Here is a 20613-nt window from a genome sequence, read left to right on the forward strand (position 1 = left end):
AGCAGGAGACACCATTGAAGGCATTTAAATTTGGCTTCTTTGAGCTCTAATTATGGCCCGAGCGGCGACTGCAAGTCGCCTGGCGAAAGCCCTATTGAAATTATTATTATTATTATTATTATTATTCTTCCGACATTTCTTGCCCCAATTTCGCCCCTTTCCCAAATGCGAAAATGCTTATACTTTTGCACGGACGTCCGGCCTCATCCGAAATTCGATATTTTTGGGTGGTCGCACATGGTCGACGCAGAATGGCGGAATAGCGCCCCCTACAAAGTCCAAAAATGCCCATAGGGAATTTTGCTAACTTTGTCCTATGCTCACAAAATTCGGTACACATATGTATTATACCCACATATGCAAAAAAGCCTCTTGACCTCATGACCTCAACCCAACAGGAAGTCGGCCATTTTGGTTTAGATTTTTCCCGCCTAAAATTAACTCCTCCCACAGCGTTCGCCCGATCAAGTTCAAATTAGGTACGCAACATCTCCAGACCTAGCTGAGCTTAAGTTGTGCTCTGCGCATCCGTAGGTCAAAGGGCGTGTCTGCCAGGGCTCAACTAACTTTGGCGTGCTCGCCATGTACATACGAGTGGCTCTCACGCCCACATACTTCATCCAATCAGCTTCAAACTTGCTGGACATGATGATGGCTCCGCCCTGAACGTCCCGATATATTAACTTCCCACGTAACTCATAGCGCCCCCCGGTGGTAACAGGAAGTTAACTAAGATTCATTAAAATTACATACTTTGCCCCATCAACTTCATTCAGAACCAGTTGGTGAAGCTACATTATGAAGACTGTGAAGCTACGAGTAATGGCGTCCGTGTGGCGACGCGGCGACCATCAATTCCTCGCCATGAAAATACGTTTGGCTTTTTGATGGCTTTATTGAACTTGTATCATCATGAAAATTGGTACACAGGTCCAGGGTGCCGACCTCAACGTCTCCATTCGCTCATAGGCGATCTCACTCGTGTCGCCCCCTAGTGGAAACAGGAAGTGCCATATTTTACATCATCATTGTGCGATTTCCACAAAACTTCACATGTGTAATCACTGTCCAACCCTGAACGCAACCGCTTGTGTTTTGTTACACTCTACTGCCCCCTGGTGGATGAACCATCAACCTCTCATAACTCCTTCATGCTTTGTCCAATTCACTCCAAACTTCACATGACTGATGAGTGGCCGCCCTGAACACACCAGACCATATGTGTAACTACCTGTGACTGCCCCCTACTGGATGAACGAAACATTGCATTTTTGGCCTCCTTCCAGGTTTTTTCTCACTTTCTGCTTCACGCCACAGCCCCGCCATGCCTCAGGCCCCGCGGTGGCATGGGTGAGCGAGGGCCCGCCATCGCCGCTTGCGGCTTTAATTACAATTAGAATACTAAATAAATATTTACAGTTGTATAAGATGAGAAAGACGAGAGATTAAAAGAAATACATATATATAAATGTACATTATATTGCACATACATGATAAATAAGAGCACATATTGCACATATAAATGATAAATACCTACTTCACTTAAAATATATATATTGACTAGAAAGGGAGATGTGATATTGAAGTCGATTTGATGATTATTTTTCTGAATGGGATAGTATTGATTTGACCTGAGCCTAAATCTCTTTAATTATTGAAATGGCCATCCTTTTATTCTTTTTTTAATATTCCATGCACAGCATAGCTGAGACCGAGTGTGGCGAGATCAGTCAAATTAGAATAGAAGCCTGTGTACACTCAGCATTCATTATAGATGATCATTTCAGCTAGTATTACACAACCATTATAGAAACGTACACAACCTGTTTTGGATCAAGAAAATCCTGCTATAAAAAAACTCCTCCGTACCAATAAAAGAATAGAGCATAAACATCATATTTGTATCTGTTCTCACAAGAGGAATCAAGTCTGTGCTGATACTTTTGCTAAATATGGAAAATCAGCACATGAACTGCCTATATATATATATATATATATATACAGTGGTGTGCACAAGGGGGGGGCGACTGCCTCGTGGCCCAATTGTTGAAAAATGTGCGCTAAAGTGCCCTCTTGGGTGCTAAGGTGCCCTCCTAGTTTGCAAAACACACTAAACTGCCCTCTTGGGTGGCAAAAACGCATGCTAAAGTGCCCTCTTCAGTGGCGAGAACACGCTGTATGTGCCCTTTTTTTTTTTCACCCCCGCCCTTCAAAAAGTCTGTGCACACTACTGTATATATATATAGGCAGTTTTTTTTTTTAATTGACAAAAACAATTAAAAAACAGTTTATATGTACACAACGTACAAAACCATATACATTCTGGGTACATACAACAAATACAAAGAAAAGTAAATGTAAATTAACGGTGGGGGATGGGCATCTATATAAAGATTTTTAACAAAGCACAGTGTGTCACAGTTTTAATTGCTTTTGATTTTTAGGAAGGATTGAATTGAATTAATGTATTGTTTGATCTCATTGCTAAATGCAATAAAGTATGGTTTCTTATTGTAAATTTACATTTATGGACATGGAATTTGGCCATTATAATAATAAGATTTATCAGAGAATTTTTCTGTGTGTTATTCTCCATGAGACCAAACAATACATTCCAAATTAAATTAAAACTTTCATCAATATTTTCAACAATAAAACCCAGAATATCTTCACAAATGGGCAATGCCAAAATAAATGTAGGCTACAATAGTTTCTGGACTACTCACATCAACATCTCTCTTAAATCTCTTTTTAAGGTGTAAAAGGTGTAAAGGTGAAAGTGATAAAAATAAAATACTATGTATACAATCTCTGTGCAAGTAAATCTGCAATATATAATTGTGCAATGCAGAAATTCCTGAGATTATATACATGTGTGCAATGTCCCAGGGATAGTCAGGACAGCATCAGTCTATTTTAGTGGGAGTGGGAGGTACTGGGAGCTGTGGATAAACTTTATGAATGAGTTTAAAATAATTGTTCTTAACTTTATTGGTTATTAAGTATCGATTTGGTAAAAGCCATGCCTTCTTCCATAAACTCCCTAGTAAGTTTTCTTCGGGCTTGAAGCCATGCTGAAAACACTTAACAATGCCGCGCGTTATCGTACGGCAGCGCGCACGTCAGGGCACGGTGTTGAAACCACGTGACCGGTTCGGCGCGTCCTGATTAGCTGCGTCGCCCTCACAACGTTCAACAACGGCGCGGTGTGTCACGTGACAGCATCTGCTGCTGGCTGAGCGAAGCGTGTTAGCAGGTAAAGAAAGAAAGAAAAGGCTCTGTCGTACCAATATAATCGACTTAAAAGCGGGTTGAACGACGTATACGTTTTACCGTGTTATTTAGTAGTTAATTTAAGGAGACTAATCGCCTGATTGGGAGACACGGCTCGCCCTGCTCGGTGGTTAGCAAAGTGAAAGCTCTGCCGTAACGTTACCGTGTTGCTGTATTGTAAGCGGACAGGCCGTTCACATGCTGGGGCAGTTAGTACACCGGCGATTCTTGTCGTAGGTTAACATTAATTCTCGAGAACACACAGTGTCACATTATTACTAATAAAATATAGGCACGGACCGCTGTGTGTGTCTCAGCGCGGTGTTTTTTCCCGTTCGTTTCGGTTGTGTTAGCCCGATGCTAATATTAGCTCCTCTGATAGGTTTTCACAAAAGGGTGAATCTTTGCACTTATCGCATTTGTTTATTTTTTTTGCTCTTGACTCGGCTGGCCTGTACGAACATAAATATCACCGTTTGATAGGTTAATTTTACGGCAGCAGTGCTAATATCTTGCCAGTAGATTAGTTGTAGGAGTCGTGTGTATGTGTGTGAGTCGCAGACGGAACAAAGACGAGCTGCGGTGCTAAAGCTACAGTGAGCTAGCTGGTTGACCTAACGCTAATTTGAACGTAAGTCGGTGCGGCTCATATTTCCGTCCATCCAGATTCTTGTAACGTTTACTTAACTAACGATTCAGCGATTAGTCACGTTAGACATTCACGAATAAAAAACAACAATTATAAGTTCATTATACAGTTAACAGTAATGTCATTATATTGACCGTGCGTTTGTCTAGACAGTTGTAAGACAATGGTACGAGCACAGCCGGTGAACTTCATCTGTTGTCAGTCATTATTATTGTTGCTTAACTAGCAGTTATTGCGTAATATAATCTAACCCAGTGGAGTCGTGTGCTTTCGGTTTCCCGAGACAACGTTTAGACTTGCGTAAAGGGCCGTGTCCGTTGTGGTTACTCATTACTTATAATCAAATGCCACATTGCTGATGTTAACATGGCGTCATTGTTTTAAAAAAAAACCGTATAATTCATACTACCCATAACATATGCTGGTTGATACTCTTGGTGTTTTTGTGTGGGAGGGTTGTAAGATGACACCTGGGACTGGACTGTCCCCTCTTGGCTGGCTAAATTTAACTTAGGAGGTGGGGGCGACAGATGGGGTTATAGTCTTACATGGCATACTTGACAACAGTGAGCCTCAGTCTGCTTACATATTCAGTATACTGTACTGGGATGCGGATATTTACCCACTATTGTATCTTACTAGGAACTGGTACTGCAATGTAGCCTTCTGGCACTTAATGTTCTGCCCTGTCTTTCTATCTTCCCAGATTTTTCTATTTTGTACATACATTGTTTTGTATATACTGTATATGATGACTTCAGTGGTCAGCAATCAAGCCCGGGGGACTCGGGACAGAACGCTGCCCACTACCACACAAACAACACAGCCACAGAAACAGATACAGGTGGGTTTTCCCTATTATACATACAGTTATGACACAGGACACAACGTACAGCAGCCCCACAATAAATCTTACCTTCATGAAGGGTATAAGGTTACATTTATCTATTTTAGAGAGGTGTTGGTGTATTTTATGATCGGTCTGGAGGCTGTAGTTTGTGGTGTGGTTATACTGGGAGGTGGACATTGTATTAGAAACCCCTCTCAGTATAACAGGATTCAATTCAACAGCACCACAGATTGGCTCACTTAGTCTTAAATGTTGTTATACTGCGATTGAAAGTATAATGTGGAATGAAGAAGCATTGGATTTCACACTCACTTAAAAAATATATTTTTTGGTAGTAAAACTTAAAAAAAAAAAAATACATTTGAAATGTACAGAGACTATAAACATACGCAATAAGGGGTGTGTCATCAAAAAAGGTCAAAGGCTGGAATCGAACCGCTAACATGGTTGTGTATCTTAATCAGTAGACTAACGGGGCGCATCGAATTCTCACTCATAATTGGACTTTTAGATGTGTAGGATTATGCCATCTTTTATTGAAATGAGTAAACAAACACAGGGTCCTTCCCAACGGTTTTGTTTGACTACGAAAATGACACCAGGCATTGTTTTCAGAATGTATTGTTTCTTACTGAACTTTGTTTACCAGGCCACAGCAGAACAGATTCGTTTGGCCCAAATGATCTACGACAAAAATGATGCTGACTTTGAAGAAAAGGTCAAACAGGTAATGTGTTTGTGCATATACACACACACAAAGACAAATTCCTGTGGCCCACCACTGTATCAACCTGGAATTTGTTGACAGTGGCACCCTCACTGCATTGAGTGTTGATTTTACGTTTATGTTTTGCACAGCTGATTGAGGTATCTGGGAAGACTCAAGACGAGTGCATGGTAGCCCTTCATGACTGCAACGAAGATGTAAACAGAGCCATCAACTTCCTGCTGGAGAGCACCTCTGACACAGTGAGAGCCAATATAGACCAGCACACGCTATATTCATCCTATATACGTACTTGTGTTCACTTATGATGTCACAAAATCCATAAACAATGCAAAATTTCTATCATGATGTAGGTGTGTTTTATAGACACAATCTAATTACCTTGTTAATTTCTGTGTCCAGAACTCCTGGGAGACTGTGGGGAAGAAGCGGAGCCTTGGGAAAGAAGGAGGGCCCTCAGAGATAAAGGAGAGCAGGGAGAAGAAAGGAGGAGACAGGGAGGCCAGTCGCGGACGTGGGGGATCCAACAGGAGGGGCCGAGGTATCAGCCGAGGCCGCGAAGGTAAGATATTGATAAATTATATTCCTTTCTTCCATCCTAAGGAATAAGAAACTTGGATTGTGTAGATATTTGTTCCTTGTCTGTGTGTTACAATGGTATTCTGTGTATTTCGCCGCCTTAGTGTTTTGTCTGAGGAAGAATAAATAATTTTCTAGCGCTAGTTTATTTTCAGTTATGTTGCTAAAAGTACGAGGTGTATATAGAACTTTGATTTCCCTCGGGGTTTAATTAAAATGCTCTGATGAGATAGTATTAATAATATATGGGATTAACTATATATGGGATTTAATGTCTTAATTTCGGTGGCCCTTTGTTTCCTGTTGATTCCAGGTCGGCTAGAGGAGAATGGGTTTGAGGTGGCTCCTGGAGAGAGAGGAGGAGACCGTGGACGCAGAGGGCGAGGCAGAGGTGAGCCGTACAGAACTGTGTGACTGCTTCAATTTTTAAAAATGCGTTGCCATCTTGTTAGTGACGAATTCCCATCCAAAGTTGGATAGTATGACGATAATGGGGGCAGGGAATGTTATCCATAGCTACTATTAGTGTACATTTCCAGAAGGCTCTGGTCTGGTTAGAAAATCAGATTGGGTTAATGTATAAACTAAAGTTCTCCATTGTTGTGGTGTTTATATTACAGCTTTTTACATAGATGTAAGTGTTTGCACAAACATGTCCACACATTTTTGCAAATTGTAATTGTGTCTGAAGATACTGCGTATGTTTTGGTGATGTAGCTGGCAACATAGCTATTTGTGTCCGCAGGCATTTAGAGTGCTGCAATACTCAGCATGTGTGGAATGAGCTTAGTCCCTGCAGCTGCTTGTGTGTGTGTGTAGGGGGGGTGGTGGTGGTGTGCGGGGGGTGTCATCAATAAAAAGATCAGAACATGGGAAGTAGAAGAATTTGACAGAATTTGTAGGCTTTAATCAAAGAGTTGTGAGGTCAGTCAAGGTTTCAATCAGAAGAAATAAATGATGTTATTTGGCAGGTTGTGCTTTGTCTGTAGAGGAATACATGCATCCTTGTTTGCAGCTTGTCATTATTGAATGGGTAAAAATTAAAAGCTTCAAAAATAATTCAAGACTACACTTAAAGCTATTCCGTGGCCAAAAACAAATCCATTTGTTATAAGATTTAGGGCTGGGCAACACATCAATATTATATATATTGTGATATGAAAGTAGATCATTTCTTAAATTTTGGATATCCTAATATGCTGATATGGCAGAAATGTTGTCTTTTCCTGGTTTTAAATGCTGCATTACAATTAAACGATGTAGTTTTCTTTATTTCTGAACATACCATGATTGTTGTAGCTGCCTTTACCCACTTAATCATTATATTCACATTACTGATAACTATTTATCAAAAATGTCATTGTGTAAATCTTTGTTGAAACCACCAATAGTCATCCCTACAATACTGTCACAATATTGATATTGAGGTATTTGGTCTTGTCCATATTGCCCAGCTGTGTTTAGACCTAAGACTTATCTGTTATCTCCGTGCCCATGTTTGAAGATTTTACAGAATAAATTAATTTGATGTAAATTAAAACAAAAACGGACAAGTAGAATATTGTCTAATGCCTGGTAAAGCTCTATATTAAGAAAGCAACATTTCAGTAAAACAACACAGTGCTAGTTTGATACTTAAAAAACAACAAGAACAGCTTAATGTACAACGTTATGTGGTTGTTTTGTGTGTCCACAGGGGTGGGGGGTCGTGGTAGAGGAAGAGCAGCTGCTGGCAACAGGTTCTCCTCCCAGGGAATGGGGTAAGAAGAACACATGTTTCAGTGTAGATCTTAAGCTAAGTAGGATGAGGAGGTAATGATGGTAATTACAAGCACATATCTTAAAACAAATGTGTGGAAAGACTAAGTTTCTGAATCTCCTCATTGAAAGTGTTTAAGTCCTATTTATTTGTTTTTTGTGGTTGTTTGATAGAAACAGTAGCTTCTTTGCTCACCCTCTCTACATTGTTTTTCCACCTTTCCTGTTGTCTCTTCTTTCTACCTCTCCTCCTTTCAGCACCTTCAATCCCGCTGACTACACGGCTAACTCGGGAGGTCGCCAGGAGGCATGGGAAGAGGACGGCAACGAACATGGTGAGGGAACTGGTATGGAAAATAACCAAAACATAAAATGTTATGTTTGGATGCCCATTTCTTGTGCCGTGGAATGACTTAATTGTTAGCTTTTAAGTATCAGCATTATCTAGTGTTCACTTGCCCCAAAATCAGTGAACTGCAAGGCTTTCAGTCTGTTTCAGGCCACAGCGTGTGAGATTCAAGCAGAAACAAGCAAAGCAGTTCAGGATTGTAGATTGTTTGTGTTGTATTAAAGCAGTCATCGTGCTTTTTGTCACTGTTTTGGGGTGATGGATGATCGCTGAGAACATATCATGAGTTTATGTAAACACGGCAACACTGACTTGGCTTCTGTACTGTTTTTTCAGGAACATGGGGAGGCAATCTGGAAGACTGGACTTCAGAAGACTGGAATGAGGATGTAAGGCAGTACTACTGATGTTAATTTCCGAATATGGTTTAAGATTGAATGATTTTTATGCAGCTTAAGCATACCAGTGTGGCCCTGAACAGTTTATACAATATACAGCACATCACATATGCCTATTTTAATATGATGGATAATAGGGTTTGCATTTTTTGCCCTCTCACAGTTGTCTGAGACCAAAGTATTCACTGCCTCTTCTGCTCCAGCAAACCACATCTCACTGGGACAAAAGTAAGCCGTCCTGTCCAAAGTATATTCAACTTAAAATAACAAAGAACTGGCTGTATTTTAGAGAATAACATTAACTTCTCCCTGACACCTCTCCTCCTCCAACCTCTTTGTCCTCCTACTTTACACTCCATCCACTTTATCTGTTCCCTTGTTGCCTGCTTCTCCTCAGTGTGGACCTGGCTACCCTACTGCCCAAGGCTGGAGGGGCCGTAGGGGGCTCTGTGGAATCTGACTTGGGGGTGATGGTTGATGGTCCCTCAGCCGAGGATTTGGGGCAAAGCCTGGTGTTTACCAATTCCCACCACAACGGACGCACTGCAACTCACAGCTACGCGCATGCCACAGCAAACACCTATGCCCATGCCGCCTCTGCTAGTACCACCTACGCACATGCTGCACTGGTAAAGACGGCCACGCATACACACACATCCATATGTTATATATCCATATATGTTTATGTACCTACCGATTGATATCAGTGTATTCAGTTCTTGTTCTGCTTCTCTCATCCTCCTACCAGTCCTCAGTCCTGGGTTCTGGTTTTGGGTCTCTGAATGCACCTAAGCCAGCACCCGCCTCTGACATCAGGACATCAGAGCAGCTCAATGGGCCTCGGCTTGGTCAGAGAGCCAGTCAGACACTGGCCACCACCAGCAACAATAACGTCTCCAAAGATGCAGGGCCACCTCCAATTCAAAGTCCTGCTCCTGCCCCTTCTCCCTCTGTCGAAATCAAGCCTCAGAGATTGGAGAATGGCCCTGTTACTGCCCTACACTGTAAGTTTACCTCAAAAGTAAATAAAGACCTCCGCACTACAGTGCACTGTAGTACACTGGTTGTAAAATATTTCCCATTCTCTTCAGTGGAAATGAAGCTTCAGCCAGAACCATCAGCGGTGCTCAGCCAGCTGGCACAGAGGCAGCAACAGTCCATCCTTCCCACAACAGAGCCTCTGCACCTGTCTCAGTCACATGGTCCACAGGTTCCCACACCACCAGGTATTAGACTACACCATTATCACTTTTTCCATTTTTTTCTATAACTAAACTGACATTTAAGGCAGACAGCCTGCATAGCATACCACATCACATTGAGCTGCAACTCAAGACTATTTTCATAATCGGCAGTACTTTCGATTCCATTGATTGCTGTGTTCTGAATCATATTGTAAATTAAAACGGGCCCCTTTTCATCTACTTCAGGTCACGAGTCCACCATCCTTCCTGTAAGAGACGGAGCTTCTCCTGGAGTAAAGCTGCCAGGCATGGAGCCTCCCATCACAGAACCCCCCCAGCGGCAGCTCAAGACACAGAGACGCAGAGTACCGCCTCCTTCAAAGGTAAGTTCCTCTCACAGCTGAAATTTTTTTTCGGCAGTGCAATGACTTCCCTAAAATAATCAAAGACTGACAACACTTGTAAGACATGGCAAAAACTTAATGTGCTCCCATAAGTTTGAGATAAAGACATGAGCGTGATCTGTTAAGACACCCAGCTAGCTGCCAGGCTTTCTGCAAGCTTTTAACTCCACCCTCATTACTTTACTTCGTAAACAAACAGTGGCTGCAGATAAATGTACAGTCCTCTTTCAGTATAAGTCTGTAACAGGTAAGGACTAAAGATGGCTACTAGGCAGTCATCCTATGTTAATGACTGACTGACAGTAATATATTTCTCTGCATTTAAACAACTTGATTCCCATGATTTAAACATTTTACATATCATCCAAAAATAAATTATAAATAATCAAACATTAAATAAAACTCCATTCAATCTTTGTTTACTTCAGATCCCCTCTTCGGCAGTGGAGATGCCGGGCTCGGCAGATATATCTGGCCTGAATGTCCAGTTTGGAGCTCTTGATTTTGGTTCTGAGGCTGGCAGTGGAACGGTGGATATGGCTCAGACGGAGTCAGTCAGGGAACAAGCTCCAACGGTGCCAGCGCCCATGCCTGTCCCCACCGCTGTTCCCACACAGCAACCACAGAACAGCCTGTTCTCCAAGCCAGGATCTGTGAGGTGTGTATGTGTGAGAGTTTATGTACGGCGTGCATTTATGAAGCCAGTATTAATACTTCCTGTCTCTACCGCTATTCTGATTATGTTGTTTGTATATTTTATTTACTAATCTTTACCCATCTGCCCTTCTCTTTGTTTTGTGAACAGTGAACACATGAGCAGTTTACCCTCAGCTGTATCAGATCCCAGCTTCCCCTCACCATCTTTGGGCTTACCCAGTGCAACACCCTCCCCCTCACTGGGTCTTCCCAGTGCAGCTGCTCCACCCTCTTCCACAGCCCCTACTACAGCCAACCGTGTGGAGAGCAGTGGCCCAAGGTCCCTGCCACCCCATCTGGCCTACTCTCAGAGCAAGGATGTCTCATCAGCTGCTGGACCCCTCACAGTAAGGATACATTTTCTGTATGGAAAAAAGCCTAAATGATAAAGAACTGACTGTTATTTCTCAAAAGCATAATGTTTGCTTAATATTCAACATAAAGCTGAATGACAAAATCAATGTTTTCCTTTTCTAGATAGATAACTTTGTCATTACGGTACACATGAAAAAACACAGTGCAAAATCAATGTTTTTCCTTTTCTCCCATAGAATGGCTACAGCAGCATGAAGACGCAGAGCACACAGGACAGTAAGTACTCTCAGCATGGTCAGTTATAGAGAACAGCACTGGAGTGTCCTATAAAATCTAATATAATGAATATTGATTGCAAAATGCATCCGGTAGGAAGTGGAGAGTCCTCTCAGACTAAGTTGATGAGGTTTGATAAGACCAAGATGTATTCAGCTCATCTTTCATATTTGTTTTGTTTCATTCTTGTTTCCTCATCCTCCTACAAATTAACACCAAATTGAAATATACAATTCCTTTTTTTTTCTCCAACCAGCTATGTCATCAACGTCCAGAACGATGAAAACGGAGTCTCCCATAATGACCAGTGATAGTGGCCCCGTGCACCACATCCCTTCGCCAGCAGTCACACCTTCGCACTCAACATCTATTGCCTCGCTCAGCAGGTATGGGATGCTTCATTCACATGTCACGTACTGCATTGCACATTGATTCATTAGTTGTCTTTTTTTTTTTTCTTTGGAGATGATGATGGTTACAAGCACATATCTTAATCTTTGAATGTGGAAACATCTTTCACTGAATCTCCCAATCTTCAAGTGTTTGCCACTTCATCAGATTTAAACAGGCTGACTTAAACACTTTTCTTTGTTTTCTAGTCATGTGACTAGTTCTCACTCATCTGGATTGGCGCTCGCCACAAGCTCCTCCCTGACGGTGAGTGTGTACATGCTTGAACTCACAAGCCATAAATCTGCAGTTGTGGTAATATAATAGGATATGATGCTTTGAGTGCAGGACTTCCATTAAGCAGTGAGGGTTTGAGAGAAACATGGTGTTATTCATGAAAGACTTTCATGTCGTGACTCTCTCTGCTCTTGTCCCATTCCTGCAGATGACCAACGAGGACATCAGCAGCAGCAACAACCTCCATGCCTTTCCATCGTCATCCAGCCAGGTTATCAATCCCAATACATCAATTCCACTGGCTGTGAGCAGCTCAACCACCAATGGTCTGCACCCATCAGGAGCACCAGGACTAACTCCTAATGGCACAAACTCTATCACAAACACCTCGCTCTCAGCTGCAGGGAACCGCACGGCGCCCCTGCTCACCGCCACCTCCGGTAGGCTCATATTCACAAAGGAACTCGTTTTTGTTTTGCTTTATGTTTTGGAGAAAGTTTTATTTTTGTGACCATTTACATTTAAATTAAAGACTCTATCGAATACAGTTCTTGTAAGAAGTACTCCCTCCCTTTGGTTGTCTATTTGTTTCGTTACTTTACAAGTTTAAATCACAAAATATCCTTGGTTAAAATTGGTTAAAATATTCAGCCATTAAGTCAAATTCAAATACCCCTTGTGTTTCATCTCTTTCCCAGGTAAAGCTCCTCCTAACTTGGCCCAAGGAGTGCCACCTCTCCTGGCTAACCAGTACATAATGGGCCCTGGTGGCTTGCTCCCAGCTTACCCGGTAACTATATACTTCTCTAAAAATGTATTCAATTGTTTGTGTATTAATTAGTCTGCCTGTTTGTTATTTCTTAATGAAACAGATGAAATAGATGGGTGTTGGTATCTCAAGTGACTAATCTACACAAAAATGTAGATCATCTTCATTTTGTTACCTGTTCGTTAGGTTTCATGTCTGCGCACCTACGCTTTAAAGACTTCATTTAGCAGGCGAGGACACATAAACTTGAACAACTATGCTAGCATTCATTCCTCATTCTGTACAGCTAATCAGTGTTAATGATTGTGTTTTAGTAGGTTCTGTTAAAACACTATCTATGAAACGCACTGAGAAACTGACTAAAGCAGAGTAGAGGCTAAAAGAAGTAGAGGATAAAGCTAAATTTCAGTTTGTAAGCCACAGTGAGGTTTAGTGGAGACTCTAAAATGATGCTAAATAGTTAGCAGTTGTTCCCTACATCTAATTTACAGGAACTGGAAAATATGTACAGAATTCTTTGTTTTTTGCGTTTCTGAACATGTGGGCCATCTTTATTTCAACAGCAGATCTATGGATACGAGGAACTGCAAATGCTGCAGTCTCGCCTTCCTATGGTGAGTCTCTTGAGGTGTTTGTTCTGTCAAGTACCCTGCTGTATATTACCTTAGTTGACGTCCAGTGTTTCAACCATTCATATAATATCTCTTGTATTGCATGGCATTATCATTAAATCTCCAAAGTACCAGTCTGAGATGTACTGATTAGAAAAAGCTACAAAACAGGAAGGGCTCTGCTCGTATTTTTAATCAAGGGTTTGTTTGTTTTTTTTTTTTGTCCTCCTACACAGGACTACTATGGTGTAACATTCCCTGGTAATACAGCTGCCATGCCTGGAAGAGATGGCCTGGCCAATAACCCATATTCTGGTAAATCAAAATGTATTTTATGATGAATGGGGAGTTTTTGACTTACTGACCATGTGTTATGTTTCAAGATACAATGATACTGACACAATAGCTGATCAGTGTCTCTGTTGAAATACTTTCTTTCCTTCGTTTTGGTGTATTCTTTGCTAATTCATATTAGCTATTTAACAGACTGTTACGGAGCTTTAAAAAAAAAAAGAAGCTTTTTCTTTTATACCACTGTTTTCTGTCCAGGTGAGGCGACAAAGTTTGGCAGGAATGACTCTTCATCTCCAGCTCCCCCAACCAGCCTGTCTACAGCCGGGGTGCAGTCACAGCCCCAGCAGGCACCACAAGCAGGGACACAGGGACAGGGCCAAGGACAGGGCCAGGGCCAGCAGACACAGAACCAGGCTTTCCTCAACCCCCCTCTGCCTCCTGGCTATGGATATACTGGTGAGGATGAGCAAAATGATATTTCATGATGAGGATGTCAGACAGACATATCCTCACAGGCATTTCCTGTTAACTCATCATGCACTTAGTATTTAGTTTCCATCTGTCCTCTTGTTATTTTTGGCTTCTTGTTTAAATGCCAGTAAGGAGTACTGGGAGCTTAAAATAGTTTGTTTTTTTGTTTTTTACCAGTGAAGCCAGATGACTGTTTAGGAAACTATTATTTTTTAATTGGACAAAAATGAAAACTGATTATTGATTGACCATTTTACAGGTCTGCCGTACTATGCTGGTATGCCTGGAGTTCCCTCAGCCTTCCAGTACGGCCCCACCGTCTTTGTGCCTCCTGCTTCAGCCAAACAACCTACTATGGGCCTGGCCAACCCCTCCAACCAGTACCACCAACAGCATCAGCCAAGTTACGGACAGCATGCATATGGCGCAGGTAAGACCAGGAAGAGACAAGAAGGCTCCATCTGTGACTCCTTGGATCGACTTTTTCAGACAGTTAACACAGTGCATTTTCAGTCTAGCGATGGTAAAAGACACTTTTAATTAAGTGTTTAAATTCAGTACACACACAGACTCCAGCCTGTGCGTTTATTGGACTACAACAGCACAGGTTCATCTTAAATTATTACTGCTAAATAATCTATCACAATAGCATGCTGCAAAAATAGTTGAAGGTTATCTAATAAACCTTTTTAAAAGTTGGACTAGTCATTGTAATATTAGTGGGTTATTTAGCAACTAATACTTCTATGTCATAAACTGGTTTGTTATAACTGTATTTTACTAGTACGGGTATTGCGAGCGAGACAGAGTGTATATACAAAGATGATGGCAATAAGTAAGAGACGTGGTCATAAATCAGGGAGTGAAATGTGTGGTGGGAAGGGAGAGAAATCAACATCCAACTCTTCATACATGAACACCAAATGCTGCATGTGCGTGTGGGATTGGGCCTTTGTGTGTGATTTTTTTTTTTTTTTTTTTTTTTGCTTGTGCTGCATGCATAGCTCAAACCCCCTGCTGAAGTTGGACACGGCTCAATATAGACAGCTGCCATTTTAGTCAGGTTACCTTACTGCCTCTCTCTCTCCTGTGCCCCCCTCTCTTCTTTTCTCTTTCCATCCTTTTTCCTCTTTTTTTTTTTTTTTTTCACCTTATCTATTCCGTCTCCTTTTATCTTCTTCCCCCCCCTCCTCATCTGCTCGCTCTGCCTCCTCTTCTTTCTGTACTCCTCCTCCTCCTTCAGCCTTTGATGACCTGTCTCAAGCCCACGGTGGGGAATACAGTAAGGGAGGGTACGGAGGCTCTGCCCAGTCACAGGCCAAATCAGCGGGCAGCGGCCCAGGGAAAGGTACACACACTACACATGTGCGCACACTCTAACAACACACACAGTCAGTGGGCGTTGTCCTGTGGGGGGAAAAAAAAAACCCAGATGTACTCACAATTGCAGATGATTCTACAGTCAAGAGTGTTCTGGAAAAAGGTGCGTATTTGCACGTGTGTGATGTGCACATATATGGATTCTTGCCAAAGGGTGAATTAAGTGAGAATCGCACCTCTGCGCCTCTTCATTTAATATGCTTCTTCCTACTGGCTGGCCCCCCTTCTACTAACAGTGGAAATAAACATTCAGTGCTTAATATTCACTCATCAGCAGTGAAGTGACAGTTCATCTTATTCCCCCTTAACCCCTTGATTTTCCTTTCTTCTTTATCGTTTTCTACCCCTCTTACTCCCCCCCCCCCCCCCCCCCCCCCTCTCTCTCTCTCTCTCTTAAATCTTCATCTCCTTCCTCCTCCCCTCTCTTCATTTCCCTCTCAGCACCGGGACTGTCAGGGTCAGGTACCAGTGGAGGAGTACCTGATATGGGAGGTTCGATCTACAGCAAAACACAGGTGAGTCAGCCATCTATCCAGTTGCCTGTTGTATGTATATCATTATGTTAAAGGCCTTGTGCCTCTGCTTGTAGTCTTAAAATTGCACTTCTGTGACCTTTTTTGGAATAGATTTGTACTGAAAATCTGCCAACATTTAGACTTTAATAGAGGGAGTCTTTTTCAGCGAGGGGTGAAGGAGAAGGAAAGACTGCCTGTGTAGAGAGCAGCTGTGAAAATGTTGAAATTGTATGTCGTGTGTAAATTGTGTTTCATAAGCCTCTTTCACACATAATTTACTGGGATAACCTTTCCGACACTGCTTGTGATTTTCACTTTTCACATATTGAAAATGTTTTACGTCTTGCACCTTTTCACACATGTCGTGGTAATGCTGGCCAACAAAGCCATACTGGCATTTTTCTCTAAAATGTTACTAGCCATCCCTGCTCCTATTTACACATGACCCAATGTATGGGATAGATTGCATATGTGAAAGGGGCTATAGGCAGTCTGGAAAGGGCCATGCAAATTATGGGAGTATCCTGGGAGAAATAACGACAGGAGTACAGCTCGACAGGGGGTGATAATACAGGAGAAACTTGGGTAAAACTGGAGTGTTGGCAAGTGTGGTACTGGTGGGACATGGTGTTGGTAAATATTTCCATTGTTATTTTTATAATTAAAATGTACAAGATTTGATTTCATTTATTTCTAAGAATGATTTCACATTCATGTGTTAAGTCTGGTTTACCTGTAGTTTTGGTTTTAACCACTTGTCTCCTCTCTGTTCTCTTCAGTCATTTGACAAGCAGGGCTTCCACACAGGGACACCACCACCCTTCAGCCTGCCCTCAGCACTGGGGGGAACAGGGCCCCTGAACCCTGGGGGTGCTCCTGGTTACGCCCCTGCTCCCTTCCTGCACATCCTGCCGCCACACCAACAGCCCCACTCCCAGCTGCTGCACCATCACCTCACACAGGACGGACAGGTAAAAACATTCTGCGCTCAGTGTCTCAAATTAGTTGGCATCATTAGAAAATGTTTTTACCATTCAGTTTTTATCTGTGATTTTGTTCATTTTATTTGGCAGACATGTTTTCTGAGTTGCTGTATTCTTATCTGGTGCATTTGTTTTTGTATTTCAACCCATTCCCAAGTATTTTAAAACACGATTCACATCATATTTGTAATTTACTGTTAGACAGTTGCATTACTTAGAAAATGAAGTTGTCTTTCTGTGGCACGCTCTAATTTTTTTGAGAGGTCAGAAAAGCTGCTGCTTCCATATTCAATAATATTAATGTCAACAACCACTTAGGTTGCATCTGAATTATTGCTGTACACAGGTTGACATTTTTAGACTTTTTTTTTGTTGGTATAATTAATTGTGGCAACTCACCCTTAATAGGTCCTGGGCCATGAGAAAGTACTATTTTGGTAGTGGGAGATATTTTTGTGGGTGGGGCTAGAAACCTCACACCCTAGGGACCAAAAGTGCATCTGTGTGTTCCTGCTGTCTGAGTGCTGCAGAGGGAAGTTCGGTCCCTACAAAGGTTCCTGGAAAACTTATGTGGTTGGAAAGGGCGAATAAACTTAATAGAATGTGGAAATGAAATAAACCTGTCAGGCAGTTACTTAAACTCTTAAACATGATGGACTGAATGGTGTTCTTGTTCTCCTCAGGGTGGTCCCGGTCAGCGCAGTCAGTCCAGCAGCATGCAGCAGAAAACCCAAGGCAGCAAGTCCAGCTATGGCAGCTCCCCCTACTGGGCCAACTGAGGAATGCTTCCCACTCCCTCTCCTCCCCAAAAGGCTGTGTGTATGTGTGTGTGTGCGCGAGCGTGTGTGTGTGTGTAAAGCTAAATCAAAAAAAGCAAACGGAAAGACACACTACCCTCACAATGAGCAACCAGGGCCATCCTCGTCCGGCTCCCCCCACCTCCTCAAGTCCTCATAAGTCTTTTGGGTTCTCTCTTCCCCCCCTTTTCAAAAATTGGTTGTACATGTAAGATATTTATGTATGTATTTATATATATATATATACTGTATATGTAATAGTAGAACATGAAATGTGGTTGCTGCATTTTATTTTTGAAGGACTTTTTGTTTACTTTTTTCAAAACTGCAGGAAAAGATGTTACATAAAGACAGAATGAGACATTGATGGTGAGTGGGTGAAGACGATAATTGATCAAAACTTTCCTGGAATAAACCAGAAAAAGGAAAAAGAGAGCTATAGCACTGATTGCATATGAGGACATTTCAGATGGGGGTGGGGTTTATAATAACTAACTGCATCTGTCTCCTCTTTTTTTTCTTTTTTTATACATAACCACCTAAATGACACGCTCATCCCCCAAAACTTCATTTTGTAGCTTCCCCTCCTACCTTTCTTCTCCCTTCTTCCGGAGGGCTGCCTACTCTCCCTGTGTCAACACCTTCCCTTTAAAGACAGATTTGCCCATCTAAATTTTATATTTTAATTTAATTTTAATCCTCATTGCCCTCGAAATAAAAGTTCTGAGCAGTTGGAACTCTGACTTGTCTGAGTCCTTTTGTATTTGCATTTGTGTGTATTTCTACACTGTATGTTCAACAAGGTCAAACTTAAGTTTTCTGAGCGTCTGAGACGGGAACATTTAAAAAAAAAAAAAAAAAAACCCACCGGTTTCACATTCAGTCTCAATGCAGAACTATTTGAAAGGAGGTCTCTGATAACACAATGTGCCACATCATCGTGTATAGATTTACATGGAAAGTAAATTCTTGCACATTGATGTGATAAGTAAGTTCCATGAGTGGCTATTGGCGACTTTCTCTCAGGGACAGGTAAACCTTGTCAGTGGTCGATTATGTAGCTTTTCAACTGCAGAATTATTTTGGCACACATTATAATATATATATCTTTACATATCAGTCTTTACTGAAATTAAGAATCAGACACCAACAGAATTAGATATGACAGTGATTTCTGTGAATTAAAGATGCTTAATTGGAAAGTACAGTTTTTAAAATCTGACAGTAAGGTTTTTGTCGACTGATTTATTGGATCTGTGTGATCATTAATATGATATAATTGATACTGTATCTCCAACTCATTTGACTGGGGTACCTTTGTTGTTTTTACCTCCAGATACTGTAAACAACAAACGCAGGGTTCTGCTGCGATGTACAAATGTTGTGTGAAATGAATCCTAAAAACATCCCTGAAACTGAAATGATCATTTCTGTTTGGTGGCTGACCATATGGTGGCCCAGCTTGAGTTAGACAATTCATCCCAGTTCATCCCAGATAACAACATTTTTCCATTTTGGAGCTGGGAAGCACTCATTCCTTCTGATTTAGTTATTGAAAAAGGATCATTTAATTCTGCTGTAGTTAGTTTGACTAAAGAGGCAGCCATAAAAATAAAAAAATAACATGTGGAACAAAAACTCTGATCATAGTTACTGAAATTATATTTTTACCTTAGTTTGAGAACCTTATGTTGTTAAAAGCGAGGCTGTTTGAGGGTAAACAAAAGGAGAAGGATTGCTTTGTTAGTTTTGAGCAGAAAAAAACTTTATATTATAAAAGTTATCTGAAGCTTATGCAAGGCTTCATCAGTCTGAGTTAGTCATATCAAGAAGATATCTGCCACATTTACAGTCTATTTAGAATCAATAAATTCCTCAGACACTGTTTCCCTTCCCTTGTGGTGAAAGTATTAACAAAAATAGGGAATTTAGCTCTAAAAAGACTGACATTGAAAGATATCTGCTTGCTTTGACTCACGTGGATGACTGAAGCTTCATGGTAGCTTTAGATAAACTTTGCCATGTATTATTTGTACATATTACTTTCCACTAGGTGGCAATATTGTCATGTCTTAAGTTAAGTTATTTTCCTGGTTTCATGTAATATACATTACACTGGATGACTTTTCGACACCAGAGGCTAGCTCAGGTGGGTCACAGCTCACAGAAACATAAATGATTCCTTCTCCATAACGTAGGGAAAGTTACAGAGGCAGGTCATAAACCACATACACATTAACCGGAGCACTGATTCATTGCACAGGTATGAATCATGTATGGGACACATGAAGGTTGAACAAATCTAATGAATACATGCACCAAAAAAAACATGTTGACAACTGGCCCACTGCCATACTGAATCTGAACCATGGAAACCAGTATTCATATTCCTCGAGGACTCAGGAGACCAAAGTTTTACTTGGCTATAGAGCTCTCTCCCTGTCTCCGCCTCCTTCCATCTCTCTCCTCTGAATGTAGAATAGCCCATATAACCCTGGTATGTGACTGACAAAGGAGAGAGGGGGAAGAGGAGAGGAGTAGTGTGATGTGAGGGGTGGGATGCAGAGCAGAGAAGATGGAAAGTCGGTGAGTGGCAGGTGCTATTGTGGCCTAAGTGCAGGAGCCTAGTGAAACAAGGTCAAAGGTCAAAGTGAAGTTGAAAGGTCAACCCTAACTCGCTGGAAGCCCACCCAGAGAGAGCTACAGAT

At 41.6% G+C, this 20613-nt stretch overlaps 1 protein-coding gene and 1 non-coding gene across 4 annotated transcripts; both read left to right on the plus strand.

Annotated features, from left to right (window-relative positions):
- The first annotated feature begins 3202 nt into the window (after positions 1 to 3202).
- On the plus strand, positions 3203 to 18642 carry LOC133979125 (ubiquitin-associated protein 2-like). 3 transcript variants are annotated; one of them, XM_062417576.1, is made up of 29 exons: positions 3203 to 3256; positions 4629 to 4766; positions 5422 to 5499; positions 5631 to 5741; positions 5902 to 6061; positions 6392 to 6469; positions 7775 to 7838; positions 8095 to 8183; positions 8522 to 8574; positions 8747 to 8811; positions 8981 to 9212; positions 9332 to 9587; positions 9675 to 9809; positions 10014 to 10150; positions 10600 to 10829; positions 10977 to 11214; positions 11419 to 11458; positions 11715 to 11844; positions 12058 to 12115; positions 12294 to 12525; positions 12784 to 12875; positions 13418 to 13468; positions 13702 to 13780; positions 14015 to 14215; positions 14490 to 14660; positions 15474 to 15578; positions 16052 to 16125; positions 16905 to 17096; positions 17792 to 18642. In XM_062417576.1, exons 2-29 carry the CDS (start codon positions 4671 to 4673, stop codon positions 17885 to 17887), a joined length of 3543 nt encoding a protein of 1180 aa, XP_062273560.1. In that variant the 5' UTR covers positions 3203 to 3256; positions 4629 to 4670; the 3' UTR covers positions 17888 to 18642. The 3 variants fall into 3 exon arrangements, with proteins under 3 accessions (XP_062273560.1, XP_062273561.1, XP_062273562.1); XM_062417577.1 differs by having other exon boundaries at positions 8095 to 8171; XM_062417578.1 differs by lacking the exon at positions 15474 to 15578.
- LOC133979798 (small nucleolar RNA SNORD121A) lies at positions 7882 to 7963 on the plus strand. The gene has a single exon (XR_009925082.1). It is a non-coding gene; the product is annotated as a small nucleolar RNA SNORD121A (small nucleolar RNA).
- Positions 18643 to 20613: the final 1971 nt, after the last annotated feature.

This window comes from Scomber scombrus, chromosome 4 (genome assembly GCF_963691925.1).
Source record: "Scomber scombrus chromosome 4, fScoSco1.1, whole genome shotgun sequence".
Taxonomy (NCBI): domain Eukaryota; kingdom Metazoa; phylum Chordata; class Actinopteri; order Scombriformes; family Scombridae; genus Scomber; species Scomber scombrus.

Bases quoted from the DNA above. Each gene is read 5' to 3' on its own strand.
- LOC133979125 (XM_062417576.1), top strand. From the start codon at position 4,671: ATGATGACTTCAGTGGTCAGCAATCAAGCCCGGGGGACTCGGGACAGA. The intron at 14,216-14,489 runs GTGAGGATGAGC...ACCATTTTACAG, and splicing joins TCCTGGCTATGGATATACTG to GTCTGCCGTACTATGCTGGT. The intron at 17,097-17,791 runs GTAAAAACATTC...TGTTCTCCTCAG, and splicing joins ACCTCACACAGGACGGACAG to GGTGGTCCCGGTCAGCGCAG.